General features: G+C 40.6%; 1 protein-coding gene across 1 annotated transcript; it reads right to left on the reverse strand.

Annotated features, from left to right (window-relative positions):
- Nucleotides 1–354: 354 nt before the first annotated feature.
- On the reverse strand, nt 355–17,654 carry LOC117462626 (beta-1,4-galactosyltransferase 1-like). Its single transcript, XM_034104897.2, is given in 9 exon segments — nt 355–484; nt 1,656–1,760; nt 1,943–1,971; nt 1,973–2,066; nt 2,163–2,350; nt 2,954–3,183; nt 11,592–11,970; nt 15,760–15,840; nt 17,484–17,654. Coding segments are annotated over 9 exon segments (1,407 nt in total).
- Nucleotides 17,655–21,461: the final 3,807 nt, after the last annotated feature.

The following is a 21,461-nucleotide window of genomic DNA, read 5'->3' on the forward strand; positions in this document are numbered from 1 at the left end:
TGAAGTAATTGTGCATAAGAAAACAATGCAATACAGTTATTGGTATTTGTTTCAGTACACTTATTTATTTCAGATAGATCTTATAGTTATTACTGTTAGCTTCAGCTTAAGTTATAGTGCAATGTTTGCACTAACACCATATTTATATAAAAATAAAGGCAATGAACAGTTACATCTCTACTTTACATAAGGGTGTCTGCACAATCTCACATTACAGCAACAAAATCCTGCGGTTTTTGGCAAACCGAGTACCAGAAAATATACGTTAAAAAAAAACCAGGAGGGTCCCTGGTCACAGCAGCATCCAATCAGAGCCCAGTCCTCGGGGCCCCTCCCCCACGTTGGTCAGCTGACCTATGGCCCCCCCACGTCCACATGGATCCGGGTGTAGAGATCCAGCTTCTCCTTCTTCACCAGCGAATAGGAGAGGGACGAGATCCCGTCTGAGGACATGGTCTCTAGCGTGTGAGCAATCCGGCTAAACCTGGGGGGGACACAGATTCTTTATTAATGGAGACCGTCTCAAAGAGATAACACAGGTAGCAACCGTAGGCTAAGAAACAGAGCTAACAGCTAACAGAGGTTCCACATCACAGTGGGTTCAGGCTCCTTCCAGTAAAAGAGCCTCTTGGTTGAAAGTAGAACGTTACCATGATGTGTTCAATGTAAGTAACACGTTTGTTGAGAAAAAGATAGAATTATGATGTTTAACTTCCTGACAGAAGCTGGGAGCGGACTGTAAAACACTGTTAAAACTGCTGAGGTCATAAAGACACCACGAAGAATCAGGGAATTGTAATTGGTTTTGGTTACGACTATTAGATTTCTGATATGGTGAAACTATTCATCAATTAGGTTAGGAAGCCAAGCGGGCTCAGTTTATTAAAAACCCATACAGGTAAACTTTCTGAAGCAAGGTCTGGGAGCAGCCAACCACCAATAAGAGGCTTTATAGAAGACCCCTGCATTACAACCACATCCCATGTACAAGCAATGTGGATCCTGAAGTCCCTTGGTGATGTCAACATAATAATAATAATTCCTTGCATTTATTATAGCGCTTTTCCAGTGCTCAAAGCGCTTTACAGATACACATTACACATATTTTTTTTTATACATGCAATGGTCACTGTGGACAATACCCACAGGAGCAAGTTCAGGTGAAGTGTCTTGCCCAAGGACACAACGGCGGGTTTCACCCCTTGATCTGATGATCATTGCACAGCACACTGCGCCACACCGTCCATCTTCACGCCTCGGAGTCATCGAAGCGCTTTTACAAGTACACATTGATATTATACATGGACAATACCCACAGGAGCAAATCCGGGTGAAGTGTCTTGCCCAAGGACACAACGGCCTGACGCAGTGGCGGCAGGAGCGGGTTTCGAACTGGAGTTCCCCAGCACTCCCCTTGATCTGATGATCAGATGCACAGACCACTGCGCCACCCGTCCCAATCAACATGAGCAAGAAGGGAAGTTCAAGCCAAAGAAGTCAAGAAGTTTGATGATCAGAAAAGTGACCGGTTTTCCGTTAGATGTTTCTAACAAAGTGCAATCACTTTAGACATCCCTGAGATTTTTAGGGAAGTAACCCTCCCATCCATGTGTTACATACATATTAATAATCTTTATTTAAATATTGAAGGTTACCTCTGAAGGTTGGGCTTGTTATTCTTGTCTCCGTTGTGCCGGATCATCCGATACTTCCCGATCTCGCCACTCGGCCGGGAGATGCTCATTCCTTTATATGAGAACCTGCAGACAGCAGCACATTATAGCACTTATTGAGGTGTGTGTGTGTGTGTGTGTGTGTGTGTGTGTGTGTGTGTGTGTGTGTGTGTGTGTGTGTGTGTGTGTGTGTGTGTGTGTGTGTGTGTGTGTGTGTGTGTGTGTGTGTGTGTGTGTGTGTGTGTGTGTGTGTGTGTGTGTGTGTTGACCTGTTAAAGATGTCGTCGTCCTCCCCCCCCCCAGCCCCAGTAGTTGTTTGGAAAGCCATTGATCTTCAGGAACTGCTCTTTGCTCATCGAGGACACACCTCCAAAGCACTGAGTGTAGGGTAACCTGCAGACACACTGAATGTCTCAGTTTATCTCATTTTAAAATATGTCTCAGGTGTGTCTCAGTGTGTCCCTGTGTGTCTCAGGCGTGTGTTCTTACCTGAATCCGAACTTGTCCACGGCCACGGACAGGTGTCTGGGCTGGCTGAAGCACCTGTAGATGTTTCTGTCGTCCATGGGGATCAGGTCCACGTCGCTGAACACGAAGCAGTCGTAGTCGTAGTCCTTCAGAGCCTCGGTGTAGCCCACGTTCAGAAGCTTCGCTCGATTAAAGGAGCCCTCTCCGTCCTGACGGGCACAGTTACGTTTGAATGTGACTCACAGGTTATCTGATATCAGACTACAGAACACTTTCAGGGTAACTCAAGAAAAGAAAAGAAAGAGAAAAGCCTGTTTTACCAGAGCAGAAAACAGCAGACCAATCAGGGCCGGCTCTCAAGACACCGGGCAGATCCTGCAGTGTGAGGAGGACACCGAGAGGAGAGAAGAAGAAGAAGACCAGAGTCACAACACACAAACAAGAGAAGAAGAAATGAAGTTAAGACCCAGTCCCAGACCCTCTGTTAGCTCAACACAGACATCGTTTATCCCCGTCTCGGTCACGTTGTTGGTCGCGTTGTAGGTCGCGTTGTAGGTCGCGTTGTAGGTCGCGTTGTAGGTCGCGTTGTACGTCGTGTTGTAGGTCGCGTTGTACGTCATGTTGTACGTCGCGTTGTACGTCGCGTTGTAGGTCGCGTTCTACGTCATGTTGTAGGTCACGTTGTTGGTCACGTTGTAAGTTACGTTGTAGGTCACGTTGTAGTCTCTTTATTTATTTGATACCTTACGTAGTACGTATCTCAGTAGTTAATCAGCAGTATATCAGCAGTATATCAGCAGCAGTATTAGTACCTGGTTGACGACGTACACCCCGTAGTCCAGCTGCTGTCTCTGCAGGATGGGGTGCAGGTAGTTCAGCCAGTACTTCAGGTGTTCCTCTCGGTTGCGGAAAGGGATGATGATGGCCACCTTCTGCTGCGCCACACAGTCTCTGGGTCTGAAGCGCCCCCCCGGCTGCAGGGTGGGGTTCTGCTTCTTTATCAGCTTCACCGGAGAGCTGAACTCCACCTGGAGGGGACCCACTGAGACAAGAATATAAAAAGATGGTGCGTTCAGGGTGCGTCAGAGACCTGATGACTCTATCGCAGCAGTCACACACACACACACACACACACACACACACACACACACACACACACACACACACACACACACACACACACACACACACACACACACACACACACACACACACACACACACACACACACACACACACACACGCCTATATAACACACTACAACTCTGTAAAGAACATTCATCTGTTTGCTAATTATCTATCTATATATCATATTCCATGTACTTGTATACAGACTCTTCTGGCACTATTTCTATTTCATTTGTATTTACGTGCACATCTCAAAACATTCTATTGCACTGTTTGATCTGCTTTATGTCTAGAGGCGTTTGGTGCAGTGTGTTGGTTTTCGGATCAAGGGGTCACAAGTTCACAAGTTCTTTAAGAGGACTTATTATCTCATACACATGTTTTAAAAAACGTGAACGAATTAGGCTCAGACAAGAACTTGAAAGAGAAGTAAACAGATGTGAAGTACTTCATAAATCCGCATCAACAGATGAAAACTGGAAACAATTAAACACAGCCACAGCTCAATTAAATATTGACTTGACAAACGAAATCATAACACAAATGAATCTTATCAGACAAAAGAATTATGAATTCGGCAAGTAACCAAGTAAATTGCTTGCCTATCAATTAAAGAAGGAGCCAGCAGAAAGGGCTATAAAAGCAATTTGTCAACAAGATAACCTACCACCCAAAACAGATTAACCAGACTTTTTATGAATTTTATAACAAATTATACAAATCTCAATGTGATTACTCACAAGATGAACTGGACAATTATCTCCATAACATTAATTTACCTACATTATCTGATTTAGATCAAGAGTATCTAAACTCATCAATTACAGAAGTAGAAGTTTTGGCTGCAATTAAATCTATGCCTATAAATAAAAGCCCAGGGCCAGATGGCTTCTCTGCAGAAGTTTCTAAAGAGTTTTGGACTGAACTTCAACCTATATTTATGTCAATGGTTAACAACTTCTCTCACAACAGAACACTTCCTCAATCAATGAATCTTGCATATATTACTGTACTACATAAAGATGTGAAAGACCCCTTGAATTGTTCTTCATTTAGGCCTATAAGCCTCTTGGATCATGATTATAAGATTATCACCAAATTATTAGCAAAACGACTGGAAATTATTTTACCTAAACTAATTAGTCCTGATCAAACAGGTTTTGTCAAAGGCAGATATTCTTCTGATAATATAAGCCAATATTATAAACCATTTGGACACCTGTCAGAGGCCATCTCTGCTTCTTTCTTTAGATACCGAGAAGGCTTTGACAGGGTTGAGTGGAATTTTCTTTTTGCTATCTTGAACAGATTACATATGGGCTATCGGTTCATAGAGTGGGTCAAATCAATTTCTAAAAATCCAAAAGCAGCGGTTATCACTAACTGCAGTTCCTCAGATTTGTTTCCACTAACAAGGGGGACAAGACAGGGATGTCCTCTGTCACCTTTGCTTTTGGCAATTGTAATTGAACCACTGGCGTCATGTGTGTGAGACAACATAAGTATTAAAGGAGTGAAGATTAACGATGAACACAACATTTCTCTGTAAACTGACGATATCATTCTTTACTTAACAGACCCAGAATATTCAGTACCACATCTGCACGACATGATAGAACAATTTGGAAGATACTCAGGATATCAAATTCATTTTAAGAAATCTAATGCTTGTTTCTTACATATGACGCCAACAGCAAATTTGGAAAAGTCTTGTTGTTTTAATTTGTCACCAGGTGGCTTTAAATACTTAGGAATACATATAACACCACACCTGGATAATCTGTTGAAAGAGAATTACAATCCGCTCATTGACAAAATCAAACAGGATTTATCTAAATGGTCCACATTACCAATATCACTGCTCGGAAGAAACAATGTCATAAAAATGAATATTCTACCGAGATGTAATTTTCTTTTTCAAATGTTACCATGCTATTTATCCGCTGTCTATTTTAAATCTCTCAATAGACACATCTCAAAATGTATCTGGTGTAATTAAAAACCAAGAATCAAGTTCATTACTCTTATGAAACCAGAAACTATGGGGGTTTTGGTCTTCCCAACTTTCAACACTACTTCTGGTCAGCTCAATTAAGAAATGTACTATCTTGGTCTCTGGGAAGAAAGGATTCACTATGGGTTCAGATAGAAGCCAACATCTTTGACCCGTTGCCAGTGGAAACTCTTATATTTGTTAAAGATTTCAATAAGGTGAAAAATATGGTCACATTTTTTACAGTGGTCAATACACTTTTAGCCTGGAGGGACTGTACAAAAAAAGTTCATGTTAACTCTGGTATTTCAATCTTTTCTCCAATTTTGAACAATCCTGATCTTAGCAAATATTTGTTGTCAATCAATATAAACAAATGGACGAAAGCAGGTATAAAGCAATTGAAACATTTGTTTCACAAAGATATAACATTGAAATCATTTAATGATTTAAGAGCAGAATATGACATTTCAAATAAGGATTTTTGCAGATACCTGCAAATTAGGAACGTGATCCAATCAATTATTAAAAGCAATAAATTGAGATCGGGATTGTTGGAAGAGGAGGAGATATTTATGTCATCGAGCACGATCAAAGGTAAAATTAGAGAGTTTAATGCAGTTTTTTATAAAAGAGTGACTGAGCTCTTTTATAAAAAACTGCATTAAACTCTCTAATTTTACCTTTGACCTTACTTTAAAAAAGATCTGGGAAAAGGACTTAGGGATACAGATAGATGAAACTACTTGGCTGAATAATTGTGAAAGAACACATTTTCCATTCACAAGCAATAAAATCAAAGAAGCAAACTTTAAATGTATCAACTAGTGCTGTCAAAATTATCGCGTTAACGGCGGTAATTAATTTTTTGAATTAATTGCGTTAAAATATTTAACGCATTTAACGCATGTGCAGAATGGCCCGCCCCATACGTGCCACCAGTGGCAGCGCCAGGGTATGGCTGGGGTAGGCTACACCCATACCAAGAAATGGCTTAGCCCCACCATGAAAAATGATGTTAAAGTAAGCTAAATAAAGTCTGCCAACTCGCGCGGAGTAAATTGCACAGACAGCAGTTAGTAAGATTGATTTCAGTAGCCACGGTTTTGAAAACTTTTGTCACGTAGTGATCGTCTTCTCAATAGAACATCTTTGATAACGGCGTGGTGTTGTTGCAGGAAGTCCCGACGGAGAATACTTTTGCTGTAGTACAGGGCAGAGCCATATAATAGTAATAATATGGCTCTGGTACAGGGGTGCACATAACTGGTACGCAGGTTATGTGCGTAATCTGAAATGCGTACCGTCACTTGTGTCACAAAGCGCATTTGCGTACCGACGTGCTTGTGAAGCTTTTCCAGAAGGCGGTCAGATCACCGGACGACAGAGTCGGTCTCCGTGTGCACAGACAGGGCTGCTGTTAACGTCGGTCTGTTCAACTAAACGGAACTGTGCCAAAACTACGCCAACCGGCTGCGGAGGGAGACTCCCCCCTTCACTGGAGACCTGCGCTAAAACAGCTGATCACAACGTTCACACTATGTGGTCACGAAGTAGGCTACTCCACTAGCCCCCCCCCCCCCTCTGTCGACTTTCCTGAAGTACTCCCCGTTGATAGAAATCAACACGTAATGAATTAAGACCCCACGGTTTGATGATTGATAGGTGTGTGGGCTGTCTTTCATTTTGACATGCAGAAAAATCTTTTATAATAAACATAGATACTGTATGTTAAATGGATATATCCGCCTTCTTTCATTTATCTTTCCATTCCCACAACAATATACATAAAGAAATGGAATATTTTGGACATAGTTCGAATGGTGATTAATCATGATTAATTAATTTTTAAGCTGTGATTAATCTGATTACAATTTTTAATCGTTTGACAGCCCTAGTATCAACACATTTTACCTCACACCCATAAAGATACATAAAATGTCCAAAGAAAACTCTCCAAAATGTCCGAGATGTAAAGTAAAAGAAGGAACATTTATGCATCTGTTTTGGGACTATGATCTCTTGAAACATTTCTGGGATTCGATTCATGCTCCCACAAAAGCCGTTTTAGGCATCGAAATTAGCCTAAATCCATGTTTTTTCCTGTTAAATGACATGCCAAACTTTAAACTGAACCCCAAACATTACAGAATACTAATCACAATAACATATTTAGCCAAGAAATGTATACTTTTACTCTGGAAGAACGAACGTCCCCCAACATTTAAACTTTTCATTGATCAGATAACACATTTTTTACCTCTGACATTGGAAAAATATAATCGTGGACACATTTTTCAAGCTCTGTGGTTGCCATTGTTTTCTTATTTGGAAAATATATCTGACATATGACCAGTGATGGAATGGTGCATTCTGTGGCTGTTTTTCCTGACGGCCGGAAATACTAGTTGTGGTGTTGTCATTGATGTGGGTTTTTCTTTTTTCTTTTGTTCTGTTTTTTCCTTTTCCGTTTTATGTTTATTTTCATGGCTCTGTTGTTTAAGTTATATTGATAAGCATTTTTTTTTTGGGTTGCGCCCGTGTGGGCATGTGCGGGTGGAGGGAGGGGGGAGTGTACTGTGATATTACAATATAAATGAAATGGCATCGATTACTGTACACTATGATGAAATAAAAAGACTTGTACAAAAAAAAAAAAGAAACACCTGAGCAGGTAATCTCCCCTCTGACCTATGAGATGACTCTGAGGGGAACCAGTTGGTCTGATGCCGTCAGGCGGACCCACCGAGCCAACACATCCTCACTCCCAGGTCGGCCTATGTTGACGTTATGTCAAGTCCCCTGCCGGCTTTTTCCAACGCAAGGGGGGGGGCCTTAGCGTCCATTTTCAACGCAAGGGGGGGGGCCTTAGCGTCCATTTTCAACGCAAGGGGGGGGGGGGGCCTTAGCGTCCATTTTCAGCTTTCCGAGATGTCCATGTGCTTCTATGGACGCTCATGGAAGCACGGCATTCGTTTGTGTCAACTGCCCTTAAAGGCAATGAAGACACTACACTACCCAGAATCCCCAGCTATCGTTTGGACTACACCATGTGCTCTGTTTGACAAACCCCGTGATAGTCCTCAAGCTCTGTGATTGGAGAGTGTGCTCCGAGGGTTACCGAGCCTCGAACAGCACTTGAAATGGGATGGAACCACGGCAGACTGTTCAAAACTGGATTTGAACGGGTCCACCGCGTCCCCCCCCTCCCCCACCCCGTACCCAGAACTACACATGCTGGCTATTCTGTTTCGCAACATGTTCTCTATGGCACGTCTCTACTGGGAGTTGTAGTTTTAAAAGACGTTTTCGTATTTCCCATAATAAGAAGTTGCCAGTATTAAACTGTGTACATCCCTGGAGGTTTAGGGGACAGGAAACATTCACATTTAAAACATATAATTAATAAATGGGTGAAAATTGCTGGTGCCCATAATGGGCAGTATTAATATATATACCCACACGCCAGCTAAGGTCAGAAGAGCTTTATTTAACAGCTGGACTTATGTTTGTGACCCCTCCTGTTGTTAATTGATAACATTACATTACATTACATTAATTGATAAGCCTGAAACATGCACTTGTCAAGGTTCAGAGGCACATTTTGCAAATATGGCAGTAGCCATCGATCAGCTTAAGATAAGATATACTTTATTGATCCCAAGTTGGAACATTTGCGTTACATCAGCATGTGTAACAGTTAAATATGCAGTGGTGTTTATTTGAAAATCATTTAGTATAATCACACAAATTCTGTGTTTTATATTTAACAATTCTGTGTTCTTTATTTATTGATTGTTCAATACCTGACAAGGCCGGAGATGAAATATCTGCATACATCATAAGAGTATAATACATTATGTATAATATCAGTTAAAATAAGTGCTTCAACATAGTTAACATTGCTGGAGGTATGCACAAATATTGATAGATGTCTTGTAATGCACTGTTGAGGAACCTGCGACCCAAGTTTTTCATTCAGTGCAGAACTACACCATAGTTGTGTAGGCCTATATGATATGTCAATAAACCTTAGAACATCTTGAAATCTTGAACGGGATGTGCAACATAGTCATTATATACAGTCTTTAATTAACTATTAGTAGAGAATAACGAGTAATGAATATACTTTATAGGGATCCTATTAATATCTAATAATAAAAATAATGAAATTCAATAACATGCTTTAACCACCAGGTGTCCCTTGATATCAGCTGTGCACCTTTATGGTGTAAATACAGCCTATCTACCAATTGGATCAAATATAAAAGTGAGCCGAATTAGTGTTGATACGGCAAGGAAACGTATTGTGTGAAAAGAAATGTAAGATGTTGTTTAATGGCTGATATATTTATGATCCACGTCACGTTTTCAGTTCCTCATGTTTGTCTTCTCATCAGGACTATAAATACAGAACTACGGCAGATATGTAATATTTAATGCAGCCGAACCGTGTATTACAATGCCGTTATGTGATGACTTTCAAAGAGAAAAGCAAGCACACTCGGAATAAGGTATTATTTTATTTTTTTAAAATGTTTTCGGTCTGTTTCCGGTATTTGTTAATGACAATGTGCTGTGAGATGTGAGACTGGAATTGCAGAGGGGGAAATAACGTATCTTTAGATGCGGATTTTGTTAAACTAATATGTTTGCGCTGTGGACCAACACTATACATTGACGGGGAAGGGGGTAGCAATAAAGATAACACCATTAAACAGTTACACAACATAACAGAAATAATATCGATAGCAGCGTCCCTAGCAACCACCTTGGTAACAATGAAAACGTTGGACGCAATTTCCTGAAGTAATCTTCGTAATAACTAGCAAACTAAAGATCATGTACATCCACTGCACACATAATCTGAAATAACAACTCATATTTCTCGCATCAAATGACATCAAAATGCATTTTAATGGCCAAACTAACTTTAAAATAGGCATTTTACACCCAGAATAAAACGAAGTTCGGCCATGTTTTCTTTTTCTGCAGGGAGAAATGATAGCTGGGGATTCTGGGTAGTGTAGTGTCTTCTGCCATCCTTTACTCCGAAAAAAGATTTGTTTCTCCGAATCGAAGGGGAAAAATACAAAAGCATTGCACACAATTTAAACCAATCAATGTTGTGTAATTAACAAGAATAATCTGGTGTTTTTTAGTCGATGAGTAGTGCAGATATCACTGTAAAATCAATCGTCAGTAAGGGGAATATTTACTTCCGGGTGTACAATTCTCCGCTATCCAATGAGAATGGACGCTCACATTGCCTTTAAGGGCAGTCGACACAAACGAATGCCCTTCCATGAGCGTCCATAGAAGCACATGGACATCCCGGAAAGCTGAAAATGGACGCTAAGGCCCCCCCCCTTGCGTTGAAAATGGACGCTAAGGCCCCCCCCCTTGCGTTGAAAATGGACGCTAAGGCCCCCCCCCTTGCGTTGGAAAAAGCCGGCAGGGGACTTGACATAACGTCAACATAGGCCGACCTGGGAGTGAGGATGTGTTGACCGAGCCGGTTCTCAAACTGGTTCCTGTATCAGAGTATCTCTCTGTCTCTGAGCCAAATGTGTCTCTCTCAGTTTCAAACACTGCATTTCCCGCTCACTTAATAACATCCTGCTTTATATTCTGTCTAAAGCCCTTCAATAGTGTTTTATTGTGAGAGTGTATATATGTTTTATCTTCACGGTCTGCTGTTTATATTTCTATTTTGAGATGTTTAAATACTAGTTTTGTTTATTGCTACTCTTTAAATGCTACTTATGCCTAGTTTACTATGCTGCTGAGATGCAGACATCTCCCAAAGAGGGAGAACACATCCTAATACAGTCAGTCTCATCTTATTATGGAAACGCTCAGAGCATCTGACCGAATTACAATGTGATCATTTAAAAAGTGCAAAAGATATCAAAAAGCTGAACTGAAGTGTAAAGGTGGAATGTCCTGTAGTCCGTTTCAAACCGGACGGACAGGAGGACGATTCAGTGAAGACGATAAGATGAATATTTGAATTAAGTATAAAAGTCTGATGTGTGTCTGTAACACCATGATAGGCAAATCCCTCCATGTGTTCACCTCTGATCCTCCTCCTGACACACCAACCCTCATGTATAAACATTAATAATACCACAGTGAAAGAGTCAGGATCAGGATCAGAAGCAGGTTTATCTCCAGGTATACGTACGAGGAATTTGACTTGGTGTCTAGGTGCAAACATAAAGTAAAACTAAGATTAAAAAACACAGATAGAAAACTAGAAAAATATTAAATATGGAATAAAATTGGCAGTAATAAAACAAAAATAAAACAAAGAGAGTGGGTCTTACCCAGCAAGGGGGCTGTTCCAGGACAGTGCTGGAGCTCCTTCCCCCCGGGACCCACTGCCTTCCCCCCGGGGTTCTGTCCTTTATCCCCGGGCTCTCCTGCCTCCTCTCCGCGGGGGGGGTCGGTGGGTCGGTCCTGGTTCCTCTTGGCCCTGTTTTCCTGCTGGTTCTGGACGGAGGGGTCGGCCTGCTGGTTCTGGCCCCACGGGGGGTCCAGAGAGCGGTGGCTGCAGAAGAGGATGACGGAGACCTGGAGGAAACACACCAGCCAGACCAGCTCACAGGAGAAGCGGCGGAGCGTGGGGGAGAGGGAGCCGAGCACCATGCTCTCTATCCGGGGAGAGATACTCTGAGAGGCGCTGAGGGAGAGAAGTGAACCTGTCTGGTGAGAGGGGGGCTGTCACTGAGGGAGAGTGATACTGCTTAACCCTTGTGTCATCCTCGAATTTTCAACCTTTCACCCCTTCGTGTCAAAAATGTACACGCCCATAACAACTGCTATTAAATCATACATCAATATTTTGTTCTACTTTATTTTTTTCATGAATCACTTAAACAACTTATAACGTACTCAAAACTACCAAACATTCAATCATTGTCAGGATTTTAACCCTTTAAACACCGGTTTCATTATTTAATTTCTCTCAAAAATGATCTCACTGCCATTGCAGTATGAAACCATGCATTTTACATGATATGTATGTGTGTGTGTGTGTGTGTGTGTGTGTGTGTCATTTCCAGCAGCAGACCAGCAGGTCCTGCAGCATGTAACCTGGTGCTTTCTCAGGTGATAGAACAAACATATCTCTTCTCATCCTGCACCTGTCTGCCGTAACCTTCGTTCCCTCTCCCCCTCTTTGGAGGTGTGTCCTCGATGAGCAAAGAGCAGTTCCTGAAGATCAATGGCTTTCCAAACAACTACTGGGGCTGGGGGGGGGAGGACGACGCAGCTCACTCTTTTATACAAAGCGTCTCACAGTAAGTGCATTGCATCGTGAATACAAACTTCAAAAAGCAAGAATCCTGCAGGTATATTACTGTCGCTGTCTACATTCCTTGAACACATGTTACCTGTTAAAGGAATAGCTCAAACAATAACGAGACAGACCGTAATTAGTTCTCAGCTCCCAGCTCTGTTATCTCAGGAAAAGTTTGAATGAATGTGAACAGTGTCGTCAACATGGGACATGATGGGATGCATGCACACAACACAGTCCTTCATGGTAGGATTATCAAGGGAACTATACGTTTAGCAATAGTGAACAGATACAAGATATATTTAGTGCGTTCCTCTCTCCTCATACACGCTGCCTTCAGATGCAGCAGGGCTTTTTGTACTGAAGGAACTCCACCTACAATAAGGCAGTTGTAAACTCCAGATACTGTTATGATTAGTTGATTCATAGAATGACATAAACACAGAGAAGAATATCACCAGGATGGCCGAGTGGTTAAGGCGTTGGACTTAAGATCCAATGGGCAATAGCCCTCAACTTCTGCTTCACCTCGTCCACACGGTTCTGTTGTGTTGAAGCTGTGTGTGTGTGTGTGTACACACACACACTTGAGCATGACTGTGCTTGCAGCCTCGTTGCATTAAACGGTTGACTGACATTCATAGTTGGCATGCAATGTTGGTTTAAACCAGGTGACAGCAATACAGTTTATCTTGCCATTATGTTTTTGTAGTGCTCATTATGATTGACTTTACCCTAACCCTGATGGTATGCGGAAAAAAAAAAACTTCCCTGTTGAACTGTGAGGGTGCAGAGAAAGCGGTTTCTTCTTTTGAAGTTGTAAAAAGGAAAGCTGTTGCGAATCCATGCGAAAAGCTTAACACGCTGAAATGATCTCCAAATCAAAAAGAAAAGTCAGGAAAAATGTACAAAAATGCCCGAGGAGGGCACAAGGGTTCAGGGAGGCTGCTACTTCTTGAGAACAGTATATATACTGTTAGTTTCTAACTCTTGGTCACATCTCAAATGTTTGCATCTCATTGGAAAAAACATTTAGGGCTGTGATCAAAACCTGATTTTTCACAATTGAAATGTCTTTCTTCAGAATTCAGAAACGTTATTACATTTGATGATCATTTCTCATGAGATTATATTTGTGGGGGATGTGACCAAAGTGAACAAAACAATAGATTTCTGAATCCCAGAAGATTGGGAAAAAGAAGTCTGAATTAAAAAATAAATCTGTATATTTATTTTTCTGGAAAAATCTGTTGTTGTTTTGAAAATATGAACTACGCTTTTATTTTTTTCACATCTCAACAAATATTTTCCAATTTTCAATGATAACGCAAGACAACAACCCATGTGACCATTTGTAAATCATTTCTCACAATTTTAATTTCTTTATTCAGAATTCAGAACAATTATTACTTAACATTTCTTTATGAAAAAATAAATCTGAATTTTTTCAGCAACTCTTTTTGATAGAAACTTTTGGTCCCAATGAGTTTGATCTCATGAGAGTTAAGTTCTGGGCTGTGATCAAAAGGGAAACTCAACAATAGATTTCTGAACCACAGCATTTGGAAAAGAAGTTCCTGTGTTTGTTGAAATCAGAACTCAACTCTTTATTTTGATCACATCCCAAAACATGTTTAGGGTGTGATAAAAAAAAAAATAGTTGAGTTCTGAATCTCTGAATTCAAAGAAAAGTATTTCCTTTCTGTTTTATTCAAGGTGGGGTAGGTAAGAATGGAGAAATGAGAAACCTTCAGACTCGCTGTTTGAGGGCTTGATAGCCCACTCCCCCCCTCACTTGGTTTGGAACAGACCTTAAAAGGTAGGGTAGGTAAGAACGGAGAAACCAGCTCGAGTGCGCTAGAATTTGAAAGTACAGACTTCCTTCCAGAGCCCCTCCTCCAACACACACGAACGCGCACATGACCAATGAGGGCACGAGATAAGTTTGTGCACAGATGGAAGGCTGACAGGCAGGTAGGCCATCCAGTTACTTTAGCCGGGCCGGCTCAGATGATTGGTCGTGCTTTCTACAGCGCCACAGCTTCCACAGATGAGATTTTTGTATATATTTATTGTCAAAGCTTTTAATGTATTCATTGCTATCGGGATGTTAAGAGCATTCCATGGAATATAACTAGTGTTTCTGAAGTGAATTACCTACCCCACCTTTAATGTCTTGACGGCGGCCCTGTCAACAGTCACATCCTCAAAGTAGTTGTCCAGTTAAAATGATATTAATCACCCTCAATGGGGTTTAGTAAGACAAATCAAAAGTATGCGAAAACGGCCAAATTAGCCCAGGACTCCAAAGGGTTAAATGAAAGGTTGTTTTGGTCTTCATTTTATGTTATCATACAAAGCTGATGGAGAAAATGTGAAGCTGATATGAGAATAGAACTGAGACAGTAACTAATGTAACTGAAACATCTCAGAGACACTAAGATGGTGTTTGAGCACTAAGACAATAAAGAGGATTGATCACAGAGCCTTAAAAACTGTAAAAATAGTCTGAATTAATTTGATCAAGTTTGGTTGTGAAGACATTTTGTTGAACCAGACACACACGAGGAAACAGATATTGAGTAGTTCTGGTCTTGAGGTAATTTTATTCATGTAGGGTCAGAGTTCATGTCGCCAGTAGGTTGTTGATACGGGAATAGTCTTCCACCTTCTTAAAGTGTTGCTAAGGAAATAGTTGGCTTACGTTGCATAGCATGCTGTAAAAAGTGTCTGCAACACCATTCAAAACAACATAACATAAGATATTCTTTACAAGCACTCACATATGGAAAAAATAATTACTTCCATGGATGTTACTAAAAGAAAAACAATTCGTGCTTGTGTTCGATCCACAAACATTTTCTAAGGTTTTTATTTTTGTTTTCTAATTGTGAGTGTGATAGAGATTGTTTTATTGTGTACCTGCCGTTGGCCATTAGCCATATGTCCTCTGTAAACATGATGTGACTAATTCAATCTTTACCATCTGCTGTTTTAGTTTTCTGTATTTCCTCTTGACCCAGCACTACTCGGCAGTCAGTGCTAAAACTGTGTTATATTTTCTTCTTAGTACTTATACTTAATTTATTCCTGCAGATTTTCATAAGAAAGCACATGTTGGATGACATTAAAGCTGCTCTCTAACTAAAAAGGCCTCTGCTTTCTCCTTTCTGCCTGGTCTCTCTACCGTGCACTCTGCCCAGCACCAGCGACTTGATGCCGTTGAATTCTCCGTCTAATGTCAGGTTGAAGACTTCTCTAGGGTTCTGGTCAAACTGAAACAACAAACAAATATCTGTTATTAACTCGGGGTAAAACTTGTGCAACGCCTCACTAGACTAAATAAATAAAAATAGCAACTTTTGGACTTTTGAGATGCAGTGTGGAAGTCAAAAACTGTGAATATCTGAATCTACCAACTACCATCAAGAACATCCTGAACAACATCTCCAGTCTTCTCCCGCAGGGCGGCCAGCTAGCTGAAGGTCAAAGACTTCTCTCTGATACAATATGAGCTGAAGCGGCTGAAGTCGGAGATGCAGCGGAAGGTCGGCCTATATTATATATAAAAAAAAAAAAATTCCCCATCTTGAAATAACATAGTATAATATATTATCAAACATTTATATATTAAATATGTATATAATATACGATATTTTCGCGCCATAGGTAAAGTACAATCTTTTCTTTTGTTCTTAACTTTGACAGAAATTACTCACTTAAATGGAGAGTTTTTATAGTGAGACTGTCACTGTCTGAATGCACTGGCCTTAGACATCCTGCATTTGCCAGGTAGTCAAGTAGAGGTGCCTTCGACTCCTCAAGCTCCTCAGCTGTTGTACTTTCGCATACTTAGCATCATGGTGGCTTGTTATGGAGGCTTCTTCTTCTTCTTCTTCTTCTTATTATTATATTCTTATAATTTATTTGTAAAAAAACAGACAGAGGTCTGCAAGATTACATGATGCTGTAGGATCACTAAACAGCTCATAGCTATGCAGTTTTTCTTTCACATTGTTTATATATGTGATAGAAAATATAATTGGCTGATTACACTTAAATTATGGAATTCCAAATACAACACATGGAAAGTGAACATTCAGCAAAAGACTAGAGAGGACCCAAACTCTTTAACTTGCAACTGACCTTTCTGACTTTATTAAGGAGTTCTGGATCAGCAATTTCCTCAAGAGCTGGATTGGCTGAACCCTTAACAAGTAGTGAGAAGATGCCTTGTTAAATTCCTCATCATCAGAGGACTCTTGAGACAGAGTAGAGACAAGGTTTAAATATGACGAGTAGTCATAGCCACTTGTACCAGGGTTGCCATCTCTTGCAAGCCAGCCTGTAGTTTGACTGGTGCCACTGGCTGCCATCCACTCCCTGACTCTCTCTACGCCTCTTTCTGCCACTGGTAGCTGGATCGTTGGTATCAGCGTCATCACTTCCAGTGCCAGGAATATCTTCACCATTATTGCTGCTTGGATAAGGGTCAGTATTCCTCAAAGCTGCCCTGGTGGTGACACAGCTTCTTGTTACAGCAGGGATTACGCAGTGATCTTCATCGCTGTCCTTATCAGTGGATCCAGCAGCGGTAGAAATGTATTTTCTTTCTCAGCCTTTGAAAGAAAAAGAAAACCAAAGATACCTAATTGATCAATTGTTTAATGGATTGCAATAAGAATACTTTGTTTAAACTCTTCTCAATTTCAATTGCAGTATTTGTATATAAACTTTAGATTTCCATAAGCAGGTAATATGAAAAAGATAATTATACTTAAAGGTCCCATGTCATGCTTTTCCGGTTATTACCCGTCCCCTTGGGTGTTATGAAGGGTTTTCTGCATGTAAACGGTCTGCAGGTCACAAACCCTCAAAGTACACCCTCTAGCGAATAAAACTCTAACACAGAAAATACCTGTCTATGCTGCCCCAGAACGCCTCGTTGGGGATTTCTCTTTTTCTTCCTGGTACTAAAACTGTAGGTGCGCCGTGTTTGGGGGTGCGGGGCGGGGGTGCGGGCGCTAGTGGAGCCTCGCAGATGGGGCTGCTGCAGCACCCTCAGCACCCCCCCCCCCCCGGCTTCCATTTGTGAAGTCTCGCTGTCTCGCAGCAAGCAGGAAACCACACCAGTAAGCCAGCCCTGTCAGCTCCTCGCTGACCAATCAGAGCACACTGGGCTCACAGGGAGCAGGAGCTCCAACAAGGCGTTTAGGACAGAGAGTGAAATTCAGTGAATACACAGACTACACAGAGATGCTGTTTGAGAAACCAATGTGAGTTTGGAAAATCGCACAAAGTAAATATATTCTAGTAGACCTCAACAATGGAATTATGATCAGTAGAAATGGCCATGACATGGGACCTTTAATATATAAAGGTATTAATATAATTATAATGTTATCTATTGGGTACTAAAAAAACAATAAAAACGAACTTACTAAAAGGGTCCTTGATGGTCTGAGATACAAGGCTTTGGTTTTAAAAATCTTGTGGATAAGCATCCCATTCAGCTCCTGGCCCTCTTGGATGTTAGGGGTCACCAACACATTGCCACAAGACATCACAAGCTGGAGGCTACAAAAAATATAGGACATATTACGAATAAAAAAAAAAAAGAGGATGAAACACTTTATTTGTTTCTACATTTAATGAATTGCTGGCAAAATGTATAAACCAGAATAGACGCAAATATAAAATTAAAAGAGGGTGCCCTCATGACTATTCCTTTACCTGACAATAAAGATATTATGCTTGATTCCTGTTGCATAAAGATGGAACCATGGTGACATAACAACCAATTATTTGGTCATATACATTGTAAAATAACCTATTTCTAAACCCAGAATAGACCACCCACAACCCAGAAACTTTGCCCCTATCCTCCATTGTGTGAGGCAGTGAAGTAGATATGGTTTGAAAGGAATGAGCAACTTTCTCTTTCTTGTAAAAAGAACAGAACTTTTTATTAAAACTTCCAGCTTCTATGAAACATGACAAGTGTACACTATGTTTAGTTAACCAGTCTAAATAACGTACAACATTTAATATAGTTTACCAAAGTTACCATAAATGAGGCATGTTACAAGTAGCCCCCACTCCAAATGATTTCTCATAGTTGAAAGACCACATTAAACAACTTGTGGGCAAGAACAAATCAATGGTGAACACTTTGGAAATAATGATGGAAGTAACAATCTTTTGAAGTACTAGTTATATTGATTGTTGAGACAGAACATAGTATTAACTATTAACCCATCATCTCAAACCTTATTTATGAAAGAAATGAGGGCATAACTGTAAATAATCGTCAATTTTTTTTTCTAGTGGCTGAAAGTGACCATGAGAGGGGGGTTGGAAAACATTAAAATCCCTCATGGATACATGTCAACATATTAACATTTGGCAGCTACAGTCAAGCTTATGTGACATGCTTGAACAAGAACAAAACAAATTAAATAATTCAAGGAAAACAAGATAATATCAAAACCAAGCCAAGTACACACATTAACACAAGAGGTCTGAGGTTAGGCTGATTATTAAATCCCTACCAATAAAACTGCAGGGAATGAAGAAACAAATCTTATTTTAAACAAAAATTGTCCCTCAGACCAAGTTGGCATGTTCTAGTTCTAGCCACGATTCTGTTGTGAATGTAATATTTGATGGCAACCCAGTCCCTGTCTTTCAGAGCAACTGGCTCTACCTTGAGACAGGAGTCAGTCCTTTTTACCTGGTACTCTGCAGCTTGTTATGAAAGGATATATATGCCGCTCAATAGCCTTCACTTCGTCACCTGTCCACTTGCTTCTCATCTTCCCAGCTGTCATGAATGGAAACAAAACACAATGTATTTGAGAAATTGCTCTTTTAACGTGAAAAATGGGGGATATGATAGAAAAGTTTGTAGTTTGTAGTTAAATCATAGCATCATCAAATGTGTGCTAATGATGGCCTCTGTGGTCAGTGTATGAATTTGCGTGTGAATGGTAAATGTTGCATTAGTTGTACACAAAACTAGAAAGGTCCTTCAGAAATCCATTTAAGATCAATATCAATCAATGTTTATTTATACAGCCCAATATCACAAATGTTACATTTGTCTCAGTGGGCTTCACAGTTATCAATACATTTTTCTATTAGAGTAGTGTAAAGACAAAATGCTTATTTACCTTGCTTTCCATTGGAGCACTTTGAGGAAGCTTTGTTTGAAGTGTTGTGTTCTTCTGGGAATCTGAAAGGATAAATTAGAATATAATGCATGATATTATATTCTTTCGAAAGCAAGACTTAATAATTGTTTTCACCATAAGTATATTTAATTCAAATATTGTGTTATTTCGGTTCCAATATAGAAATAGTTTGAACTGTACAATATCTGCTACCCAACAATATGAGGACGATGTAACACAGACACTACACTCGTTGTGTTGTACCATATGGGGAAGTTCTCTGAAACACATCATGACTACACAACCTAAAACAAAATGAGGACATGACGACTGAAATTACATAAAGTCAGTGTTCCTGACTTCTGAGGTGTGCTGAAACCCCCAGAGTAATAAGTATGGATCTACTTCCCTATTAATAAAATCATGCAAACTGATGCACATTAGGTTAAATTGGCAAATGGAGAAAAAACACAGAATTTAGGGGCAATAAAGATAATGTTCCAAGAGGTAGTTACTGCTACTGTATCAAATGGTAGGGGTATATCTTTCCACTATGGTATTTAGAAACAAGTCAGTCTTGACATTGTGAAAAAAAAATTCGCAACACCTTTGTGTTGTTAAAAAGGCATTATATTTGTGCATTGGACTTGATTGAGTCATGAATTTACCTTGTATAGAAATAGTCTACAGTAAATGTTTATTTACCTGTTGGAAGGATGAGGTGGATCTCTGGCTCCTTTCAGAGTCAGCTAAAGGCTGAGCCGCGATCATATCACTCAGTTTCTGCAATTTGTTGCTGCTGTCTCACACAGAGGACCACAACCAGTTTCTGCTCAGCTACCCCTCCTCACTGCCAGCCCTCAGTGGAGCTACACACTCCTCCAGCACCAACATCCGTCCTCTGAGCTACTTTGAGGACGTGACGGCGACCCCGTCAGCAGTCAGAGACAAAATACAGGACGTCCTGAGAGAGGAATGGACAAACGTCTCACAGACTGAAGTGGATGTTTTACTGTCAGCAGCAGAGCCCGCCACCAGAGCTGGGTTCTTAAGATACTCACAGGAGATCACTCTGGATCCAAACACAGCATTCACACAGCTGTTATTATCTGAGGGGAGCAGCAAAGCAACATACATGAAACAACATCAGTCTTATTCTAGTCACCCAGACAGATTCACTGATAATCCTCAGGTCCTGAGTAGAGAGAGTCTGACTGGACGTTGTTACTGGGAGGTGGAGCGGAGAGGGGGAGGAGTTGATGTAGCAGTCACATACAAGAATATCAGCAGAGCAGGGGGTGGGTGGTGTATGGGTTCTGAAGGTGTATTAGGATACAATGACAAATCTTAGTCCTTAGATTGTTATCAAAACAGTTTATTACAACAGAATCAAAACTCCTGTCCCAGGTCTTCAGTCCTCCAGAGTAGGAGTGTACCTGGATCACAGAGCAGGTATTCTGTCCTTCTACAGCGTCTCTGAAACCATGACTCTCCTCCACAGAGTCCAGACCAATTCTCCGTCTGATGTTAGGTTGAAGTCTTCTCTGGGGTTCTAGTCGATCTGAAACAACAAACAAATATCTGTTATTAACTCGGGGTAAAACTTGTGCAATGCCTCACTAGACTCATTAAATAAAAATAGCAACCTTTTGACAGAAAAATAAACACAATGTCATTGAGGTTGAAATCCTCCACTGGAGATTGTTTTAATGAGAGCAGCTGAC

This window comes from Pseudochaenichthys georgianus, chromosome 17 (genome assembly GCF_902827115.2).
Source record: "Pseudochaenichthys georgianus chromosome 17, fPseGeo1.2, whole genome shotgun sequence".
NCBI classification, from domain to species: domain Eukaryota; kingdom Metazoa; phylum Chordata; class Actinopteri; order Perciformes; family Channichthyidae; genus Pseudochaenichthys; species Pseudochaenichthys georgianus.